Below are 21772 nucleotides of genomic sequence, written 5' to 3' on the forward strand. Positions count from 1 at the left end.
CAGTTTTGAATTGATCAGGGAAATTAAACCTGGTTGCACGTCCATCAGGAAGCCAGCTGGATATCACCATGATAAGGTCCCAGGCTTCCTTCTTACAGGATTACTTTGAAACACGTTATCTTGGTCTATCTTTTTGGAACTATTAATTCAGTATAAAATACTGAAAATTGGTTGGCCATAGAGACCACCAGATTAATATCTGTCCCTGACTGATGGTGGGGAGCTCTGTTCCAGGTCTGAAGGGGGACTGAGCATGAGGGGAGGTCTCACTTCATCGATACGTGTCCTGTTTGAAGTTTGACGCTTTTTTTGCAAGAGACGCATGTGACATTGACAGTGTTAGAAGAGAATTTACATCTGTGGCTCCTCTAGAGCAGTCATGTTACTCACTGGCTGACATGGCCACCTCCCACTCAGGACACCAGCTTTCTGAATCTCCTTCCTGGAGCACCTTATGGAGGGGAGCCTAAACGACCCAAGTACCAGACACAGTGGTGCTGTTTGTTGAAACAATGTGGGAATGATGCACTTCTCATAATCAGGAATTAAGTGACATCAAGTTATGCTGTGTCATTTATCTTGTTTTTCAGCAGATAGCAATGCATGAGTGCAAATATTGATTTGAAGCAGTATTCTATGGTATTCTGTATCTGCTTAGACTAGAAGTTCATACAGATATAAGAATACCAGTAATTTTCCAATTGAGAAACATGAGATTAAACTGTTTTAATGACTTCTGGTGCAGTAGCTACTAATTTAGTATGTAGTGAAATAACAATACATACTAAAGAATAAAACAAAGAGTCAATGCAGAAGAACCATTGTGGCTTTTTTATTTAAATTTTGCAGGTCTTTATGTGCCATTAAAAACAGGGCTTCAAGGCACTGTGAGAAAGCAGTGGCTGATGTCCCTGAGCCAAGGCAGCCTCGCCTGTCAGGGGTGGTTTAGGTAGTTACATAAGTGTCCCAATAAATCTCCAGTGACTGAGCTTTTACAGCCTCTGTAAGCAATGTGTTTCACTGCTCATCTACTCCAACCACCAGAAAGATCTTCCTTATCTTTTGCACTTTTGAACATTATTCTTCTCATTGAGCATTGTAGGTTCTTCCTTGAATCTGATCAGAAGTCTGAAAGACTTCTACTACATTCATATTAGTCTGAATTGTTCTTGAAGTACAATACTCAAAATCAACATAACCACGTGAAAGATGATTATCAAAACTGACACTAAAAGCTACACAAGCAAGGAGAATACCAGAAGTTGATTCATGGATCTAAGAAAAATAACAGAGCCATCTTTCAGTTTTTATTTCACAAGCAGCTCTCCTTATGGAAAAAAAATGTGGAGTTTTACTGTCTTTCCAGTTACCCAACATGGCATCAAATCCATTTAATTTGCTGTTTAAAAAGAACAGTATGAAAGCTAGGATTTATAAATATGCTACTAAATATTGGTAAACTATTGTATTAGCCCCCAGGTTTCCCTGGATCAACAACTTCAAATAACACAGTCTTTCTGGTAGGCTGAAATTCAATTACTTGAAAGGGACATAAGAGAAAAAGGCTCCTGACATTGTAAATCCAAAGTGCTTGAAGTAATGAAAACATTGCTGTTGCTTCCTGCCTTACAAAGAATTAGACTTGCAGCTAATTAATTCTTATCAGTAAGGGAAGCATGTTAGGCATAAACTTCTCTTTTCCACATATAACTAGAGAGAGGAGGCAGCAGATCTCCTTTGTTAACTTTCAGGAAAAAAAAATTCTGAGATTTCTTAGCTTCTAAGGAATGGAAAAAAAGCAGTGATATGATCTGCATACCGTATGAAGTTGGAGTTTTATAGCTGGTTTTAATTACATGTAGGTGATGACAACAGTATTTGTGGGTCTGCTTTCAAAGTAAGTGTTTACTTCACTGAAACGTAATTTTGGTATTTTGCAACATATACCACAATAATGACCTGTATTAATTTATCAGTAAGAGATTTTTTTGTACCTAGGTGTAATATTTATCAGGTAGGACTAAATCCATTGTTAAAGTTCATTAAAGGTAGAATGAACAAAACTTTTTATCACATCATGAACTTTCCAAATCTCCCTCTACAGTACCCATTTCTAAAGTGGAAGTGCTTTATGCTAATTTAAGAAAGCCTCAGAACTGCTGAAGAGTGCTGACCTGTACTAGGCAAACTTATTTCATTTATAATACATAAAAGATCAGGATTTCCTTTTGCAGAAACTATGCTGAGTATGCAGCTGGGAATAGAATACTAGCTGATTAAGGTGTTGTTGAAAGACAAACTTAGACTTTCAAAAGTAGTTTAATTAGAGATTAAAATTATTAGGCTGCAATGAAAAGCATAGTTATTATCCTGAGCTAAAAGATTTGTAAAAATATATGAAATTAAGATAATTTCTCTCATGGAAAAACCTTGAGATTCTGAAGCACAATTTCTGTTTTACTCTTCAGCTTATCATATCTTTGGTCAGAAAAACTGTTGCTAGCAATTGAGCAAATTGTCAAATACAAAGATTAGCCTGAGACATCGTCAGTGAAATTGCAAAGTGGATAGGGAGTGGCTAATACAATAAATCTGGCAGAGATATTTCAGATATAAAGATAATATCTTTTAGTATTTTCTGTCTCATGAACACTGGATTTAATTGAGAATAACTTCACTTGATACTACCAGTTATTTTCAACAAATTGGACCTTCATATTTAAGAATAAAAATGTAACATCAGGGATTAAGGTGAACATTATGGGGTAAATGCACGCAGTTTTGCAATAAAGCAAATGGAGAAAGCTGATACCAGCTAGCAATCAGAATCAGCAGGCCAGAGACACATACACCTTGGGTATTTGTGTGTCCTCAGCAAACCACAAACTTTTAAAATGTGCAAATTTATTCTTAACTAGTGTATCTTTGCAAAATTTCCACATTTGAATCATTTCCATGGAAGTAACTTCTTGTTGGGACTTCACTACATATGCAAGGAACAAAATGCTCACAATCCATTCAAACTTACAGTAGGTGCTAGAGATTGCAATTTGCAATTACAAATCCATCAGGGATTTTTTTTTGCCAGTTTCCAATTTGTTGCCAGAATTTGACATTAACTTGTGTTTTGTATTAATACCAAAATACAGTCACACTTCAAATCCACTAGAGCAATTTGTTAAAAACTGCACTTTGGGACATTTGCCAAATCTAAGGTTGAATAACTGACATTTCTCAAATTTAACCTCTAAAATACAGAAGCAAAACAAGTTTAATTCAGAGTAATTATATACCCAAAATTCAAAAATGGCCTCTGACATTGTCTGAAATATAAACTTTCTTTGGCACCAAGGAAGTTTATGTTTGCCAGGAAGTTGTTTTTTTTCAGATTAAACCTTGGTCAGCAATTTAGTCGGCCCGATGGTGGTTCTGGATGATCAGCTACTTCAGATTGATGTTTTGACCATCAATCTTAAGCAGCAAAGATCTAACATGGCCCTCCTGAGTTTTTATGTATCAAGATGTTGATCTATTCCACATATATATAACAGATGTATGTATATACTCTACACACTACACATATGTACACACACCATGTATAAATAAATATATATATATATATATATATAGTGCACCTTCGAGGGCCAAAAATCTTTTGTAGCTATTTTTGTCAGTTAAGGTACAAGCACAATCATCAGGACTCAACAACCAAGAACTGGGTATGCCAAAACTAAAATATAGTCTGACACAATAATTGTGCTTTTACTATTCTTACATTTAATAGTGCAAAAAGAAAAAAAAAAAAAAAAAAAAAAAGGCCAGTAGTTTACTATTTAAAATATTCCTAATTCTAAAAATATTTCTGTTTGCAACTAGAAAATGCAGGAGCTGTTTTTCAAAAACATGAGGTAAAATACCGAGGCCAAATTATAAAGTTAATACTGTTTTTGTGGAACTGAATTATCATTTTGTCATTTATACAACTGTGAGAAATAAGCTTTAAAAGATCTTTTGCCAAGCATATTGGCAGCATATATGAAGCAAAGACAGTAAGTCCATTTGGAGCTCAAGCTGTACAGAAGTCAATGTGTGCTAGTAATTCTCTATGCTGGCTCGTTGGATATGGCACTTTACATCTGGGACACTCAAGAAAACTTTCATCAAGGCAGCTGGAATGTTTCAGAGGAGGACTTCTGTCATATGTGGTCAGCTTCTTGTCAAATACAGCTTGCAAATCTTCTTGTGATTCCGTATGTCCAGATTCTCGGAGTTTCTGGAAAAGGAGGAGCTTCACTGTAAGACTGGGGCATGCATGCACTAATCAAATGCTGTAGGAAAATACATCAAGGCTTGATGGCACACAAGCCTTGGGTGTGTTACAGCACAAAGGACTGTGCCCTGTTCACCAGCAACAAGTCTGAGTGGAAGCACATTGCAGCTTTGTCATGGTGCAAGACAAAACTGGGTCACACACTGTGATACAAAATACAGAGTGTTCCCTGCTCAGCACCCTGACTGTTCTGGAGCTCCTGCTGCAGTGCTCCCGCTCCATGCTTGCTGGAAAGAAAAGCACTGCCTGCCTGCCTGCCTGCCTGACACAAGGCTCTACACCTTGGGGAAAGATATAAAGGATGGAGGGACACTTACTCAGTGCTTGGAATAAGATCCCAAAGCAAGAGGATGTATGTTTATGCAAAATCCCTGAGTAAATTCACCAGCAAGTTTTTCAGTACATACCAGAGGCTCCAGACGGGTTATCTTCTCCTTGGCCTTGCGCAACTCCTTGAGAACATGGTTTAACTCATGCTTCAAGTTCTGGCGATCAAGCTTTCCATTCTCTAAGTCCGTGGTGCATATCTGGATCTGGCAGCCCAACAAAGTGAAAAACTGAAGTCAAAGTTAGTATGAATCGGAAGGAATGTTTCCTGTTTATATATTTAAAGTCAGTTTTGCTCTGCAACGACATCTTAAAATGGGATTAAAAGGAAAATTTAAATGAAAAATTAAAAATTGTTGTTGCTTTCATTACAGTGAAATTCACATATGCCCAATTATTAAAATCTCCCTTAGCAGAGGTGCAGTTTACAGTTATTTTGTTTGGTGGGTGTTTCAATTTCAAATAAAGAAAACAGAAAATAAGGCAATGTAATTATTTCTATATCAAAAAATATATTACAAAACTTTGATTAGGTGATTAGTTTTAGAATATTTCCTGTGCCTTATCTGAGGTTTTACATGTTGAACAGTGATTGTGGAGAAAATAGCATCAGGTTTGATCATACCCTCTTATCAGTAGAAGGTTACAGATTTTCCTCCTGACAGATGTTTCAAAATTTTTGAAAGCATCAAGAGATTATGCACAGTTGAATATTCATGCCTAGCATTACTTTATTTAATATACTAATCATTCTTAAATGTGAAGTTAGTCTAGAAAGACTTTGTGCCTAACACAGATTAAATATCAGCACTTTAGCACATAATTTTGTACCTGTTGTTCCAACAAAGCTATTCTTGTGTGTTCTGCCTCCTGTCTGAGCAATGATTTACGAAGAAGTTGCACCTACAAGGCAGATTAACACTTGTAACAAACAACTTCCATATACTACAGTTAATAAGCTTAAAAAGAACTAATTTATAATGGGAAGGACGCAAACTCTTACATTCCGATGCCAACAGAAAATGTATGCCTGTTATGCAAGAACCAAACTCAATTCAAATCACTATTTCCCCAGGAAAAACCCTAGTGAAAAATTATTATTGCACCTAGAAGGGGGAATGCAGGATGATGTTATTGTTAAAAAAACCAAAAACTGAAGCCTCCTAGGTGATTACCAAGATGCTGACAAAAATATATTCACAAAACCTGTTTGCACTCACATGATATGGTGTTAATAAAAACAAACAATGCAATTTTTTTTAATATAAGAGAACAAGTTTAAAGGTCAGAAAGTACTATATCATAATCATAAGTAAATGCATACATTAAAATATCCTCTGCTTTCAGCATGTATCAACTTTTACGATAATGCTGTTGTTCAGCTTCAAAAAATAATAATAATAAAAAAAATACTAAAACAAAATAAAATAAACATCTTTTAATCATTATTAACCACTGACAACCAGCCCTGTCTTTAGCATGCTTAATTGTTGTTCTGGCTTTGGCACACTTTGGTGTCTAGTAAATTTTATTCTCTTATTTCAAATATCAGCTGTATTTTAACTACCAGGTGACAGCAGATATTATTGGTATTCCATAGTTGGGAGCACATAATAAAATGAATTTTTAGCTTTCTTGTTCTCATTTACTATTAGTCTCAAGGATGAACTATATCAGAATCAATTCAATATTTTCTCCTTTCTCTTTTGTGCCCCTTAAAACCAGGGAAATAAATGAACAAAGAAGTTTCTTGTTTAAACAATTCAGTTTTAAGCAGACGGACACGAGTCTAGATCTATGTGAAGAACAGTTACCAGAGAGAGGCATGGTTCATTCTGATTAACTATGAATTTTCATCTCACTTGATTCTTTGCTAATGACCTCAAACCTCCAAATCCATACACTTACCTGACATAAAAGTTCCTCAGACTTTTCTTTTTCTTCTCTGAGCTGTTCTTTGATAGTTTCATTTTCTTGTTTTAGCCTTTGTGCTTCCTCTTTCATTTTATTTTCATTTTCTTGAGTCTTCAATTCAGCAACCCGTTGTGACTGCAATAAGGCATTTAAACTCATCATTTCCCCTTGTGTTTCTTCATATGTCTTTTTAAGTTCATCAAGTTCCAATCTCAGCTGGGTTATAGTGCATCTTTCAGTCTCATGATCACTCCTAGCAGCTAGTAACAGCTGGTCATGGTATTCTTGCTTTTCCCCTTGTAGATGACCTTAATGAGTCAGAAATAATTGAGTTAGTAATGTGAAAAAAACCCCACACTTAAAAATCAGAGAAGTAGATCTTGAACAGCATTTTAAGGCTTATTAATAGAAATTAACATAGTCTGCCATTGCAGAGCTCAGTTTAGAACTAACTTTGGTTGAAACAACTTTCAGTATTTATAATACATTTAGTCTCCTTATCAACCTACTGGAAAACACCATTCTTCTAAGGCCTCATGCATTATACTGACTCATGGGAATCTGACCCAAAGACACTGGATTCCTACTTCCACTTTTAGGCTCTTTAGCCAAGCTGCTGGCATTACCCCCTCCCCAGAGATACTCTTGGGATGTGACAGATTCTAGTTCAACCTTGTTAACCATAGCCAGACCTTCCATTGTCTTTTGCAGATCATCTTCTCCAAATAGTATGCCATAATTTACTTCTAAACAGCAAATAGAAAGGACTAGGATATTTATTTCAATTTAAAATGCTCGCTTCTTGGGTAGCAACTATTATTTAAACCAGTGCTAGAAAATTTCTGCTTGTTGACCCCAGAAAGGTTTAGTAAGTAGGAAAAAATTAAGAGGCATAATGCAAAAAATCAGGAGCCATACAAAATATATCTAGAAGCAGAACAATGGATGTAGAATTTCATGGGCTTTGCTGATTTTTAGCACTGTAAGTTTTGTGACTTTGATACTTTTCCTATTGAAGACTTAGACTAAGACTTCAAAGTATAATTTACTAGGGAGAGTTCCCTGCTTGACAGTTTTCCCTTCCCTCAGCTATAAACTAAGCCCTAGCTTCTCATTAGCAATACTCCTTTATAGCAGTGACATTCTCAGAGAGAGGCCAAGTTTCTCCTTGGAAAAGGTTTTCAGATATACTTTTAACTTGTATAGCTAGATTCTTAGAAATTTGGAGTTCTGCTACTGCCTAGCTGATTGAAGAGAGGAACTTTCTAACACCCTGACTTCAAGTCTCCTGGCTGCTCTTCTGGCAAAGCTTTGACTGCAGTAACTCTGGGGTACATTTCCTGGTGAGCTGAGTCTGCCACCCTCTAAAAATACTGTTCACAGATTTCTGAACAGCACCAAAACAAGATTATGATGATATTTCACTGTTTTCCAGAAAGAGTCAAACAGCAATACAGAAACCAATCCACTGCCCTTGAATTACTATTGCAAGTCTGTGAGTTTGCTCTTACTCCACATGATGCTAGTTCTGTTTAGTGATTTTTACCTTGCAGGTCAGTTGCAGCATGTATGAAATTAATAATTTGGTAATACGAAAAGCAAGTCAAGTCCTTCTGGTTCTTCTGCTCAATATGATTTTAATTTTATTAATACTGAGAGGGTGTGCCTTATTGAGGAACTGCACAGCAAGGAAGTGAGCTGGAGCTGGCCAGATCCTTATTGTGAAACACTGCTTTGGAGAGGTGCCAAAACCTATCACAGGCTTTCTTGCCCTGTAACAACTGATCAGGTGAGTAAAGAACATAGCAATCTTGAGTCATGTTTATAATATTTATTTTGAAAAAAGTAAATTTAAAAAAATCTGATCCACACCTAGCTAATAAATCCTTAATGCTTCCATTATGTCGACTGAAAGTGTACTTTGAAGGATGGGAGAGTACATCTATTTGCCTCAACACTTTCCACAAACAGATAGGTTGCTAATAGAGTGTCAAGGCTGTTAAAAACCATCTTTGAAGTGGATAAGAACAGGAAGTACTGTTGGTCAAGTAACACAGGTAGATAACAGCAAGCAGAGAAATAGTATTTAACCAAGTTTACCATTAAGCAGCCAAAGTGTTGAGAACAAAGCCTTGATTTTAAATGTGCTACAATTTGTTTTCAGAAAATTTATTCTACAGGTAATTATGGTTTGGGTCACTTGTGGGGGTAAAAATAAAGTTGATACCTTCTGAATTTGATTTAGGTTCTTGCTGGCTAACTATTTCTGTCTTCTGTTCAAGTTCAAAGATCCTTCCAAGCAATCCCCTGACATATGCTTCCCGTTGCTGGTCATACAGTAGCCACTGCTGGTTTTTCTCAAGAGCCTTCATAAAAAGAAACAGAACAACAACAAAAAAGACTCTGGTAATTAATGAGCTTTTAGAAGTATTTGTCTTATGTCTTAAAAATATTAGAAGTTATATATTGGACAGTTTAAAGATAAGCTAGTTAAGTCTGATGCAAATTGTAGCAATTAGTACAATAAATAAATAAATCCATCTTCATTTGGAAAGTTAATTCAGGATGCTGAGCATAAGTTAAAAGTGCAGCAATGGGAAAATTACTTAAAGAACAAAGGCTTCCATGAGTTGTGCCTAGATTATGAAGAATTAGCTTTTCAATCTGAAATACAAAATGAAGTATAAAATAACAGACCTTGAAAATGGAATAAAATAAAACAGTATCATTGCAATTTAGTTTGTAAGAACAAAGACATGGATGTTTTAGCTGCTTGGCTCATAGACTTACTCAGCTTGGAAGGGACCTCAAGAGGTTTCTGATCCAACCTCATGCTATCCCAGGCAGTGTCAGGTTCCTACAGGCTCCTGACTGGTCAGCAACCACTTTGTTCTGATGTTCCAAGCAAGCTTTTTCAAAGATGATGGAAATCTTAATTTTTTTTCTTTTGCAAGTTTTTGGGTTTCTAAATTTAAATTATTGCCATGTTACAAAATAATTTTAGGGATTATATTTTAGAGAGAAACATACCCTCTGAGGTCTCATACTACCCAAAAATGTACATGATGATAATTTACATTATTCTGCATCTCAATACAGGTGATATGTGCTTGAAATTTACAGGAAACTTACATCTTTCAATTGTCTTTCAACTTCAGTGCTGTTTGTCGCACCTTCCTGCAGACAAAGAACAACTTGTTAATGGTGTTTAAAATAGATGGCTGAAACAGCAAAGCTACTCCTGTACAACTATTAATCTCACATAAATAGCATAAGAATATTTTAAAAATTAAAACAGATGCATTTAAAAATTGAAATAGATGTGCCTTTTGTGTTTAAAGATCTTTATAGTTGGTTGCTGACGTTTTTCTGAAGGATCCAAGTTACGTAGAAAGGCATTTCACGTATTTAAAATAGACTCTTCTGCAAAATATAGGACAAAGATTTACATGGAATTTATTCCATAAGTCTGCAACTCGTAGTTACATTAAAACATTTCCTAAGGAAACCATAATGTATTTTTTGCTGAACTGCTGTCTTGGAAGTCCTGAAGGGTGTTCTGCAAAGAGCTTTTGAAAAATGAAGATACTTGAAGGGTATTATTTAAGTACACAAGGAGAGGTGAATCTTTCTTCTGTTTGTGTATCCTCATACGTATGGCAATGACCCAGACATACAGAAGTTGTCAGGGAAAGACAGAGACCTTGGTGCTTCTCTGGGATAACAGGAAGACTGTAAACATCTGGGTAATCGTGCAGGCCTGGCTGGAAGCATAAGGACAAACTGCCTGATTTTCTGAGACCTGATCCCCGGCACAGTGAGTATGACTTTTGTACACATATGAGTAGGAGAGTTCTTGAGACCATCTAAAACTGGAGAGCAGTTACACAGACATATTTCTTCCACTCTGACATGTATCTTCTCTGCATGATACCAAGTGGTTATGAAATTGTGTAGGTGTAAGTCAGAGGGAACTTCACTGTGAAAAAAAAAGTAGACTACTGCCCAAATCCAAGCCACATTTTTTCCAACATTTTTCTACAGATCTTAGAAGAAATTATAGCTGAAAAATACAGAACTTTGAATGTAATTAATAAACTTAAACACTTCCTAATAAAAATAGTATTTGGAGACACTGAACTTGTTTCTATGAACATCAGAGTCCTGCCTCAGTAAAAACTTTCCCAAAATTATGTCATAAAACTGTTGTTTCCATTTCAGAGCTCATATGCCACCTAGCAGTTTCAAGAAGCATTGCTAGACTTGTTTTCAAGTTCTCAAAGACATCCAGTCAATACACCATTGTCCTCTGTTGATAAGTCAGTTAAAAATTTAAAAGAAAATTATGGTTTTAAAATAATACACATTTTGTTGGTTTATCAACAAAAATATAATGAAAATCTGTTGACTCAATATATATTTTAATACCTTTAATGAAGTTTGAAGTGTCTTAAAATTTAAAATAAATACACTGCATTTAAAGTGATATTTCTCAATAAACTGCATTATTAGAAGTACTATATATACATGTGTTATTCAAAAGCAGTAGATAAAAATATTGTTATGTATTTGGCTACAGCAGAATTTCTAGAAATTGCTCAACTCCCTTGTAGAGCGCAGGGAACCAGCACCATCTGCAGGTCAAAAGCTGGAAAAGAAAGACAGCCACCTATTTTTAGGCACCTGTGCCTGAACAACTTCCCTGTGCCCCTCATAGAGATACTACTGCATTTTCCAAAGAACATTAGAACAGAGCAGGGGTGGAAAAACAGCTGTAGAATCATTAATGGACTTGTAAACACTGTCAAGGATTGGCAAGATACCTATCAACCAGTTCATGAGGGGATAAACTCATTAATCTTGTCCTATCCTGTGTCACATTTAAGAATTTACCATGTGTCATACCACAGAAAGTAAAGACAATTAGTTTTAACAACTGAGACACAAATGAGGATTCATAAGAGCAGAGAGAAGAAAGATATTCTCATATCTGAAGCTGAATTAGGTGAGCAGCTTCGTTTGCCTTTATTAGTGCCCCACATCTCTTACCACTGCTGCCTTCTCACTCTAATCACTGAGCACACAAATCTGAGAAGGGCACAGTGCCTCCCTAAGCAACAGTGGATCATCCCTTGTAGTATCATAAGTCACACTACCCGTGTATGAACTTGAACAAGGGACCTTGCAATAGAGCAGGAGAGCATTCCCTCCTCCCCAGATGTGTTGCCTGAAGTGTGGTCTCTGACTGTCCCTCATTTACAGTTCAATCTGGATACCATCTCCCTTCATACAACAATATTTCAGCATACAACACAGCTTGTAAGAAAATTTTAAAAACATCCTATTTTATAACAGGTATTGGTGCTTAGTGGGCACAAATTGCAATTTGCAATTGCAATATTTCTTCAGTGCTTACCTGGGCTGCCTGAGAAGTACTACTGGTTTTGTTCTCAAGATCAGAGCATTTTGCCATGGCTGCAGATAAATTACATTTTAACCGGTTCATTTCTTCTGATAGAGAACAAAGTAACTGTTCTCTCCTTTCTGCTTCCTTTGTTTTTTCCTCTAGCTGATTTTGTAGTAAGGAGACTTCACTGTTCTTGGTTTTGGACCTGAGCTTGTCTTTCAGGTTTTGGATTTCTTTGTCCTTCTGTCCAAGAAGGTGACTGTATTTTTCTTTTTCTTTCTCAAGGGAAAGTATTTTCTAAATGAAACAGAATAAAAAAGAGTAAATGTTAATCTATTCATCAAATGCATTGGTAAGTTTAGAGTAGTTGGAGATGATCTGAGCAGCAGGGTCTAGTGGAAGGTGTCCCTGTGCATGGCAGGGGGGTTTGAACGAGGTGATCTTTAAGGTGTCTTCCTACCCAATTCGTTCTATGATGCTCACTTTCAAAGTTCTCTCTTAGCTTTTAATTCACTGAGAATATTACTTTTAACTCAAAGCAGACAATACTGGAGCAATCATCTGAAATATTTCAAGAAAAACCAATCTGAAATAGATGAAACAAGGAGAGAATGCAAAGAGCCAAGTTTCACAGGTTTGGTAGGTACTCAGTTTTGCATATGAATAAAGATCACTACAGTATATGAACCCTAAATCAAAAGCAGTAGAAGAACTCCAAAACACTTCCAGCAAAGAGGTTGGTGCTACATTTCTTAGTATATTTCTTATCATATTTGGTAGCTTTGGGGAAGTGGCAGAGCCTTCTTGCAAACTACATGACAGTGAGTTACAAGAGTTATAATAAAGCATTCAGGAGAAGGATCCTGTTTTCCATATTATCTGGGCCTGTCATTTCAAAATGTGCTTTAGTAGATGTTTTCACCATGCACTCTTTTCCAGTAGGCCTCCAGCACAGGTAATCATTACACAGAATTAGTAGTGCATTTAAGATGCCATGGGGCTCTGTATGAACATCAGATGTGATAGCATTTAATTCTGCTGAGAAGGGCTGATGTTGAAATACTGCATGTTGGCATTGGAAAGACAAGTCGTTAGAAAGAGAAACAGAAAGAAAATGAATTTGAGAGAGCCTCATTTATGGAGTGGTTGAACACCACTGCTCACTAAAAGTAAAATTAATTTTAAAATAATACTAAAAATACCAAAGAGTATCTGGCATATCAAACATGATGGTGATTTTCCACCTGTTTTTCTAAGTTTATAGGAAACCAGTATTAAATTACCAACACCAAGCAAACAGCAAACAGCAACAGACTCAGCAAATACCCTAAGGAATTTAGCCAAAACTGTGCATGAGCTGCCCAGCCACGGCTCATCCTTGGCTCCCAACTGACATTGTGGCACAGACATATGACAAGCCCTTTGGTTAAAAAAAGTGTCATAGAAATATTAGTATGTCTATTCTACATTAGTTGTACCTTTTTCTAGTGTCTATCTGAAGTCTCCCTGTCCTTCTGGGAAGCCTGACAACCTCTGACTAGGTCATCTGTTAAGTCTTGAACTCACTTTCAACCACAGGTTTACCTCGAGTCATATAGACATATAGACCTTGCAGCATCTTAGTTTCTGCTTTTTAGTTGCAAAGGAAGATAATGTAGCAACCCAATTACACTTTCCTTTACCTATAGCTGAGTGGGAGCTTGACTCAAACAAACACTGCGCCTTTCGGCATGTTTTTAATCAAACGTTTGAAAACGTCAAATTCTTTGCAGGAAGTGCTTAAAATACTTCTCTGAGACGTGTTCTCTTGGGCACGTGAGGACGGGTCTTAATGGACCAACTGGCACCTCTGGCCTCAAGTCTTTGTATTTGCCAGCCTTGTCAGATGAGTGTGATTTTAGTAGCTCAGCTGCCATTGAAACATATCTGAGAATGAAAGTGCGAAACGAAAAGTTCTTCTAAACTGTCTAACGCTACTAAACCAGCCGCGACATCAAAAGTTTTGAGAGGCAGGGTGGGGCTCCCGAGCGCGGTGTCGGTGGGACAGGGCCGGCGCTGGCCCGGGGGAGCCCGGCTCACCTGGAGGAGCCCGCTCCTCTCCGGCTCCGTCACTCCGCCTGCCGCCAGCTCCTCCATGGATTTCCGCGGGGCAGCGCCCTCCTGCTTACCCTTCTCGAGCCCGCTGTCAGCTCTGGAGTTGCCCGACTTTAGCCCCCCCTTGCCAATGATTCGATCTATGGCCGTCTTGGCGTTCATCTTTAGGCGCCTGTACAAACCAAACGATGCGCTACGGAACAGCGATCCCTTCTAGCGGGCAGGACAAGCCTTCCGACAGCTGGAGTCGAGCGCAGGCTGTGCGGGCCTTCCCGGACCCCGCGGGGCCCAGAGGGGCCGCGAGTGACGGAGCGGGGACACGGCCCGGAGCGGGGACACGGCTCCGACCGGGCCCGGCCCCCGCCGCTTCCGGGAGTTTGAATCCCGCGGCTCCGAACCGTCACTTCCGGCCTTTCCGGATGTCCCCGCGGTGCGGTGGCGGCGGGGGCGGTGTCCCGTGGTGTCACCGCCCCCGGTGTCACCGCCCCCGGTGTCACCGCCCCCTCATGTCGCGTCCCTGCCCTCCGCTGCCGGGCTCCCGGGCGGGTGTCAGCGGCAGGCTCGGCCGGCAGCGCGGTGCGGGGGGGCGGAGCGGTGCGCCGTGGTGCTCGGATGGATCAGTGCCCGCTCAGTGCCGTCTCCTACGTGTCTGTGTCCGCGTTTCTCCCTGAAACACTTGTGGCTTTCTTCTCCAGAAATCCTCTTCATCTACCCCAAATCTAATAATTTTAGAAATTACAAAGTAAGCTAGGATAGGTCTCGTGTGACCATGTAAAAACCAGGCTGAACTGCGCTCACTTGTGACTCACTTTGCTCCATCTTTCTGGCCTCCCCTCTCCTCTGCCCTGGGGACACGGGGACACGTGTGGCAGTGGCAGCGTGAACCTCTCGAGATTTTACATCTGTTCACAGCCGAGAAAAACTAACGCTGAGCACGGGGAGCTCAGAGCTCTTGTGCTTGTCCTGTAAATGTTACCTAGTTCATACCAGAGTGTTTGTTAAGACAAAATATTCATATTCCTCCAAGCAATATATGTCACTTTTAATTTATTTTTTCACGCATTTCCATAATACTCTTAAATTTTTAGTTATGGATGTATGTTTCAATAATTCCTCAAGAAATCTACTAAATCCAGGATGTTCCGTGAGGAGGCTGCAGTGTCGTTGTTCCAGAATACAACAGGAGAGGGAGGACTTACACTGTTTTTTGGGATCATCGCCAGTTTGTGACTAGGCTGGCACGGAGACGAGCCAAAAGCTTTTGCGAGCAATGAAGTTCTAAACGTTAGCGGGGAAAAAAATAAAAGCCATCTTAAAATTTCATACCTTGGTATACCGAGAGGCAGATGTGGTTTAGCTCGAGTTCCAGAGTCGTGCTTAATGTTCATATTGTTTAATTCTTGCCTTGGTTTCTGACGAGAGATCTATCAAGCAATTTAAGAGAAAAAGCAGCAACAAGAAATCTGAGTTTTTGCAACGTGCCCTTTCTGTTCCAGGATTTCATTAGCGAGAGCTCTCTCTGTGCAGCAAGACAGAACCTGGTGTCAATTTACAGGACTCTTTTTTTCCCGGAGCTTTTGAGTAGCTAGTCCGTCATAGATCCACCCATAGACCTCCTTTGCTGTAAACCAGTAATTCCCTGCCTCCTCTTCCTGCTAGCATTTCGGTCCAGAAGTTAAGGACCGTGAAACTGAAGATTTAATTCCTTCAGTGGCAGTCAACATTTAGGCAAGACGGGAAACAATGCTTCGGGTGATTGTGGAATCTGCTACCAATATCCCTAAAACCAAGTTTGGGAAACCAGATCCTATCGTTTCTGTTATTTTTAAAGGTAAGCAAAACTGTCATAAATGTAGACAGGGAAGAAGTTTTGTAAAAGATAGTGCCCTTTGTAAGTAATTGAAAATCTAGGAAAATATGTTTTCCTGAAATTGCATCTGATGTAATTTTTAGGGGAGACTTTTAAATTAGAGACAGGAGTTACCTGAATGAAGTTTGAACTGGGTGGAGCGCATTGGGCTGTTCTGACCAGCTGTGCTTCTGTTTCAGGATCCACAATTTACAAGCTTTTCCAAAGGATTAGCCTGTTGTTTAAAAACAAATCTAACTGCATAAATTAACCCACTTTTAATACTGATATTGAAAATTACCTTGTTTTCCATCTGAAAAATCATTCCTGTCTTGATTTCTTTGAGCAGGCACTGCTCACTGTCACATACATACAATAAAAATGTGATTTATTATTGTTACAAGTGACAAGTTACATTGAAAAACAGTAGTACTATTTCTGAAGATGTTTGATTTTGTGTTAGTTTGGTGTGGAGATGTTGTTGTTGTTTTTTGTTTTTTTTTCACAAACAGAATTCCACATCAAAATTTTTTCTGTTAAGATTATTTAATTACAGGATTTTGGAAGGAAACTGTATTTTTCACTTTCATTGCTCATCAGTTATAGACTGTAATAAAACTAGCATTTATATGTAAAGCTAATTATGTTTTACTATACTTAACCTGTTGCCATCATTACCTCACTTGGCTAGACTACAGGAACTCGATTTCTAGTATTGATTTTAAGGTGCCAAGACCTTTAAGCAATTTTGAATAATGTAATACATCAAACCAAACTGTGACAAGCAGGCATCTTATCTCCTGGGAACCTGGTTTCCTAACTGTGCACTGAAATCCAAATGGTATTTTAAAGTGTGAAAAATCCTTGCAGGAGTTTGTCACCTTTAGAAACCAAACCTGAAATCATGACAGCTGTAGGCTGGAAAAGGACAAGGCACTGTACATGCAGAATCTTAACCTTCAAAGTAAAAAGTTTTCAGATACATTTATTTCAGCATCAGAAAGATGTGAAATCCTTACATTTACTTTAGTTTCCTCCTTTTTTTCAAGGTTTGTTGTTTTGGTTTTTTTAGCCACCCTGTCTGTTAGAACAAGTGGCAGAGCCTGTCTCAGTACATTTTGGAACACCATGATTCTGAAAATATGATTTTACTTGCCCTGCAAAAAGTGAATATACTGTAATTTCTGTTTTGTTTCACATTCTGCTTCCTCCTAATTATCCATTTTCTCTTTCCAGTTCCTTGTCTTTCTTTGCTTTCCTGCCAGTTTTGCCTTTCTGTGTTGCCTCTGTTCCTGCAGTTTGGAACTCCACAGCTGATTTTTGCTTAAGTATCTGTTTAATTCCTCCTTGTAACCTTTTCTTCCTTCTGTGTCCTCTAATACAGTTCACTTTTACCTGGTAAATATGTTACAGATTTTTTTTTTTTCTTTATTATTGGATTTGTTTTTCAGTCCTTCAGATATCCAAATGGATCCAAATTGGACAGCAGACATCAAAGGAATTAATTTATATTCATCCTTTATGTACTATAATTGGGATTTTTAATGTTTTCGAATATGCTTAACCAGTGTCAGCTTCGTAATTGCGACAGGTTTTTAATAGGATATTTAATTTCTCATTATCCTGCCATTTCTATTTATGTGATTTTACTACATACCAACAGTCTGATTTTTGCTTCTTCTCCAGAATGATTCAAGTGAGACAGAAAGCATCAGGCTTTTACCAGCTATTACCAGATCTGATTTAATTTGCAAGTGGAGTGCCTGGTTACCAAGCACAAGGGCATAGAGCTGTATCTGAAATATGTTCCACTTCTAGCTGTTTATGTTTATACATTTTATATATATATATATATATATATATATACACTGCTGGTTCCCCCCTCACCCTGTTAATGTGTAGAGATTAAAAAAGTCTTATTTTGGGAAGATTATGTCAAAGGGCATTAATCTTTAGCTTTAGTCCCTACCCAGTGTAAATCCTGGGGGACAAAGAAACATGTTTGGGAGTGCATGTTCTAGACTGGGAAAAACTCAAGAATTTGTGGGACTATGGCCATGGCCCTGCCACACATTTTCATGTTCTTGTTGGACTCTGGAGTATTCTTGAAGTCTTAGTGAAAATACATCTTTGAAAGAAGATTGCTGTGGAAGCTGGCATTTCATTAGAACAGTATTTTGTTCAAATTTTAATTTACAGAGCCTTTGCTGGTGCCAGGTTCAGTAAATTTGAGCCTCCCAAGGAAACACAGTCTTTCAGTCTCAGACCTTTACAGGCATGCTGTGAATTAAAAGCTCATGATCCTGCAACTGTTAGTATGAAAGTGACTGAAAATGTTTTATATATTAAGACATGTAAGTTAATATGGTTTCATCTATGAATAGAATAGATTTCATCCAATTTGTTTAACTAAGCAGGCTACAGACTAGGTAGTTAATATAATTGTTAGTGATACATATTAGCTACATATTAGGAAGAAATAGGCAGCTGTTTCTGTTCTGACATAGCAGAGGAGTTTTGTGCAAGCAATTCCCCTTTTTTAATACACATTTATGTCCAGTCCAATGGGATGGAACTTTTATTTACTTTAAGAACAGCTCACAGTTCAAAGTGAACTACACCCTGAGAGTAAACGAATATTGCTATCTGGAACTGGGTGCTGTTCTTGCAGAATTCTGAGTTTGTCACTCAATGTGAGACAATTAATTAGTCAAATCAATACAAAAAACTGTTGCCATTTGCTAAACTGACACTAAATGATAATGATTAAATCAGTTTAATTATTTTGGTTTGTTAGATTCTTGTCTCAGTGTGTAAAAATTGATTCAATTGCAGTCAATGCTAGCACATTTAGTGTTCTGATCATTCATCGTGGCTGCCTCATTCCACTTCATGCAGTAAAAACTGAGGTGAAATGGCATTTAATTTGATTGATCCAACTTGATTCCATTTGTGCTTAATCTAAGAGCTTTTCAGCAGGTCTGAAGTAGTTCAAAGATATTTTAGTTTATATTTCAGTCTGTGAAAGAAAATAGTTTTAGAGTGTAATTATTCACTAGATTTAAATTTTCTGTTTTGCAGAAAGTTAAATTATCTGAATTTAATTTCCAGGGTTTTGGAGGTCTGCCCTTTTGATCCTGCACTTGCTGCCATCATGCAATCTTAATTCTCCTTTGACAAAAGTTTTATGGGACATTTAGTTAACTGGAATGCGATTCTCTCTTGAATCTTAGGCTTAGGACTGTTGTAAAAGATAATGTTTGCTTCTGCTATTCCCCACCTGCCTATGTTGATTTAAATGTAGTTATAATTGGAAAAAAGATTAAAATTGAAACATTAAGTGTTTTGCTATACTGTAATATTTTTAATGATGGAACTGTTATTATTTAAACAGCTCACTTAATTTTTTTTGGACATCAAGCCATTAAATTCTTATTATAGTCATTTCCACCTGAGAATATTAACTAGCATGTTATGATATAAGGTAGTATAACATCTCCATCAAGATAAAGTAAACAGTGATTTCTTCTACAGTACCACAGTTACTGTAGTTAGTTTTTAAAGAAACTAGTATAGAGTGTTCTACCTGTATCCACTATAATTTCTTATTTCATGGCAGGGCCACACTAAAAATTGTGACTGGCCCCATTGCACAGTTTATCCTGATGTGGTTTAGTCTTGGTTGCTATAGCTGCAATTGTTATCAGCAGAGGAAAACAGCCTGAGGACCTGAAACTTTTGTGAGCTCCTGGAATAACTGAGCAATCCACCTCACCCTGCTTGGCAACAGGGATTTTTGATTGGAAGAAGAAGGAGCTTTGCCAAGAGCTTAAAAACAAATACCACCACCACCCAGTGCATTAAAATACCGATAAACGTGTAATAAAAAGGAAGTCAGTAAAGAGACGAGAATATATGCAAAATATTTCCTTGAGGAATGTGAATGTCACACTCTGACTGGCTAAAATTACAACTAAAACCCAATGTAAGCTGTGCTTCCCAGTGTTTTTTCATCCAGCTTTCACAAAGACTCATAACAGGAAAAGGTTTTTTTCTCAGTGTAATCTAGTATATGCGTATTAGTGGAAACATAAATCTTGCTTTTGTGAAAATGGATAATTTAGAGTGAAAAATTTAGGGCCAGTCAAGAACTGTTCTGACTGTTGTTCAAGCCAGGACTCACCTTACAGAGTTACATTTTAGGCAGGGACCATAGGACTTTTATCCATTAGTGCCATCAGAATCAGGTCTGTAATTTACTATCCTCTTTACAAACAGCTGTAACTGTTCCTTTTTTTTCACTGGCAGTGAAAACATCTTTTCATCTCCCAGCTTCTAGAGGGACTTGGAGTATCAGCGCCCAACCCCAGATATTCTGGGATACTCAGTTTTGAAAATGCTTTGTCTCCTATTAGATAGCATGAAGCTGAATTTCTCTCACTAGCTTGTTAATTAGTGCTGGGTTCTGCAAAATGTCAGGCCACAGTCTGGTATGTTATGAAAGCTTTTTGCTTTGTCCTACAATGAGGCAATATCCTGTGTGAATTGTAGACAATTCCTGTTACATAAATGGGAGTCAGTTCTTGTAATCTGCAGCATGGGCAGATGACTTTTTCAGTGCATCCCACTCTCATCCAGTAAAAAGAGCCACACAGTCGGCAGCCTGACTAGTGGCTATATGAGCTTGCCCTTTTGACATATCTTTACTCTTGCTTCTCAGGCCTTTGCAACATTTTCCAGGCTAAGCAGAGTCATAACTTCAAATAACAAAAATGCAGTTATCTTTACTGGAGTCCTTGTAGATGTGGAGTGTGTCTGAAGCTTGGACTTCTTGTGGTGGCTGGGCGTTTTGGAGATCAGCAGCTGCTTTACACCCTATACTTAAAGATGCTCATTTGTTATCACAAATATATGCAATTTCTGTTCAAAGATCTGTGTGTTTGTCTGTGCTCTTTTGTGCTTCTGGTTGTCAAAAGACTTGTCCTCCATTGGAGCTATATCCAAATATTTTAACTGAACAGGAAAAATAATGCCAAGCTATGTATCGTTTGCACCACAACCCACATTCTCATGATTTTTAGCTTGCCCAAATGCAAATTTTACCATGAAGTATGGAATTTTGCAATTTTTTTTCGTTTTTACGCCACAGTAAGTTCAGTGAAGTCACATGTGCATAACCTCTGGAAATCATTTTTTCAGGAAGGATTGCATTTTCTCTTACAGGCATGAGTATCTCTTCTGATATTTGCTCATTTAAAACAGACAGTGCTGACACTGTAAGCACATTTGCTTAAGATTATTTTTCATGTGATTTTATTCCAGAGCTAAACATTCAAAAATGTTTTGTAACTCAAATATGGTAAATATGTAACACACACTCTTTACTACTTTCAGAAGCAGTATTTTACTGCTATTACTTAGATTTTTGATGTCTCTAAGTATTTTAGTCTGTGTTTTTTCATCATTATTGAAGGTGAAGCTAAGGGTCATAAAAGGTTGCAAAACCTAAATATTTATTTTGCTTTTTTGGAAATACATCTAGCTATGCTAAAACAAAACAATGAAAAACTTCAACTACTAAAATTGCCCAGGGGACTTCTTGATTGTAAAACGTGTTACTTCTGGAAGAGGTAAAAAGAATTGGAACATTTGGTTTAAAGTTCAAACCTTCTTTAGAAAAGTGAAAGGAAAAAATATGATATTTTTGTAGTGCTTTAGCAAAAACAAATAATCAGGCTTTGTTTGTATTTGCAGATGAAAAAAAGAAAACAAAGAAAATTGAAAATGAACTCAATCCTGTTTGGAATGAGGTAAATTTTTTTTAAATAAATCGTTAGTCATTTTAAGACAA

At 37.6% G+C, this 21772-nt stretch overlaps 2 protein-coding genes across 5 annotated transcripts in view; one reads left to right on the forward strand and one right to left on the reverse strand.

The window, feature by feature from the left end:
- Positions 1-1295: 1295 nt before the first annotated feature.
- Positions 1296-14378, reverse strand: CEP55 (centrosomal protein 55). 3 transcript variants are annotated; one of them, XM_058842075.1, is made up of 8 exons: positions 14058-14378; positions 11988-12275; positions 9704-9748; positions 8799-8937; positions 6566-6879; positions 5489-5560; positions 4738-4887; positions 1296-4273 (listed from the first exon to the last, which is right to left on the reverse strand). In XM_058842075.1, exons 1-8 carry the CDS (start codon positions 14232-14234, stop codon positions 4067-4069), a joined length of 1392 nt encoding a protein of 463 aa, XP_058698058.1. In that variant the 5' UTR covers positions 14235-14378; the 3' UTR covers positions 1296-4066. The 3 variants fall into 3 exon arrangements, with proteins under 3 accessions (XP_058698058.1, XP_058698059.1, XP_058698060.1); XM_058842076.1 differs by having other exon boundaries at positions 4738-4863; positions 14058-14372; XM_058842077.1 differs by lacking the exon at positions 1296-4273 and having other exon boundaries at positions 4310-4887; positions 14058-14372.
- Positions 14379-15725: 1347 nt separating this feature from the next.
- Positions 15726-21772, forward strand: part of MYOF (myoferlin) — a 63752-nt gene continuing 57705 nt past the window's right edge. For both annotated transcript variants that reach the window (XM_058841631.1, XM_058841632.1), the window contains exons 1-2: positions 15726-15903; positions 21676-21731. In XM_058841631.1, the coding sequence (XP_058697614.1) occupies positions 15816-15903; positions 21676-21731 (144 nt within the window). In that variant the 5' untranslated portion in view covers positions 15726-15815. The remainder of the gene's footprint in view (positions 15904-21675; positions 21732-21772) is intronic.

The sequence above is a fragment of the Poecile atricapillus genome, chromosome 6, assembly GCF_030490865.1.
Source record: "Poecile atricapillus isolate bPoeAtr1 chromosome 6, bPoeAtr1.hap1, whole genome shotgun sequence".
Classification (NCBI taxonomy): Eukaryota; Metazoa; Chordata; class Aves; order Passeriformes; family Paridae; genus Poecile; species Poecile atricapillus.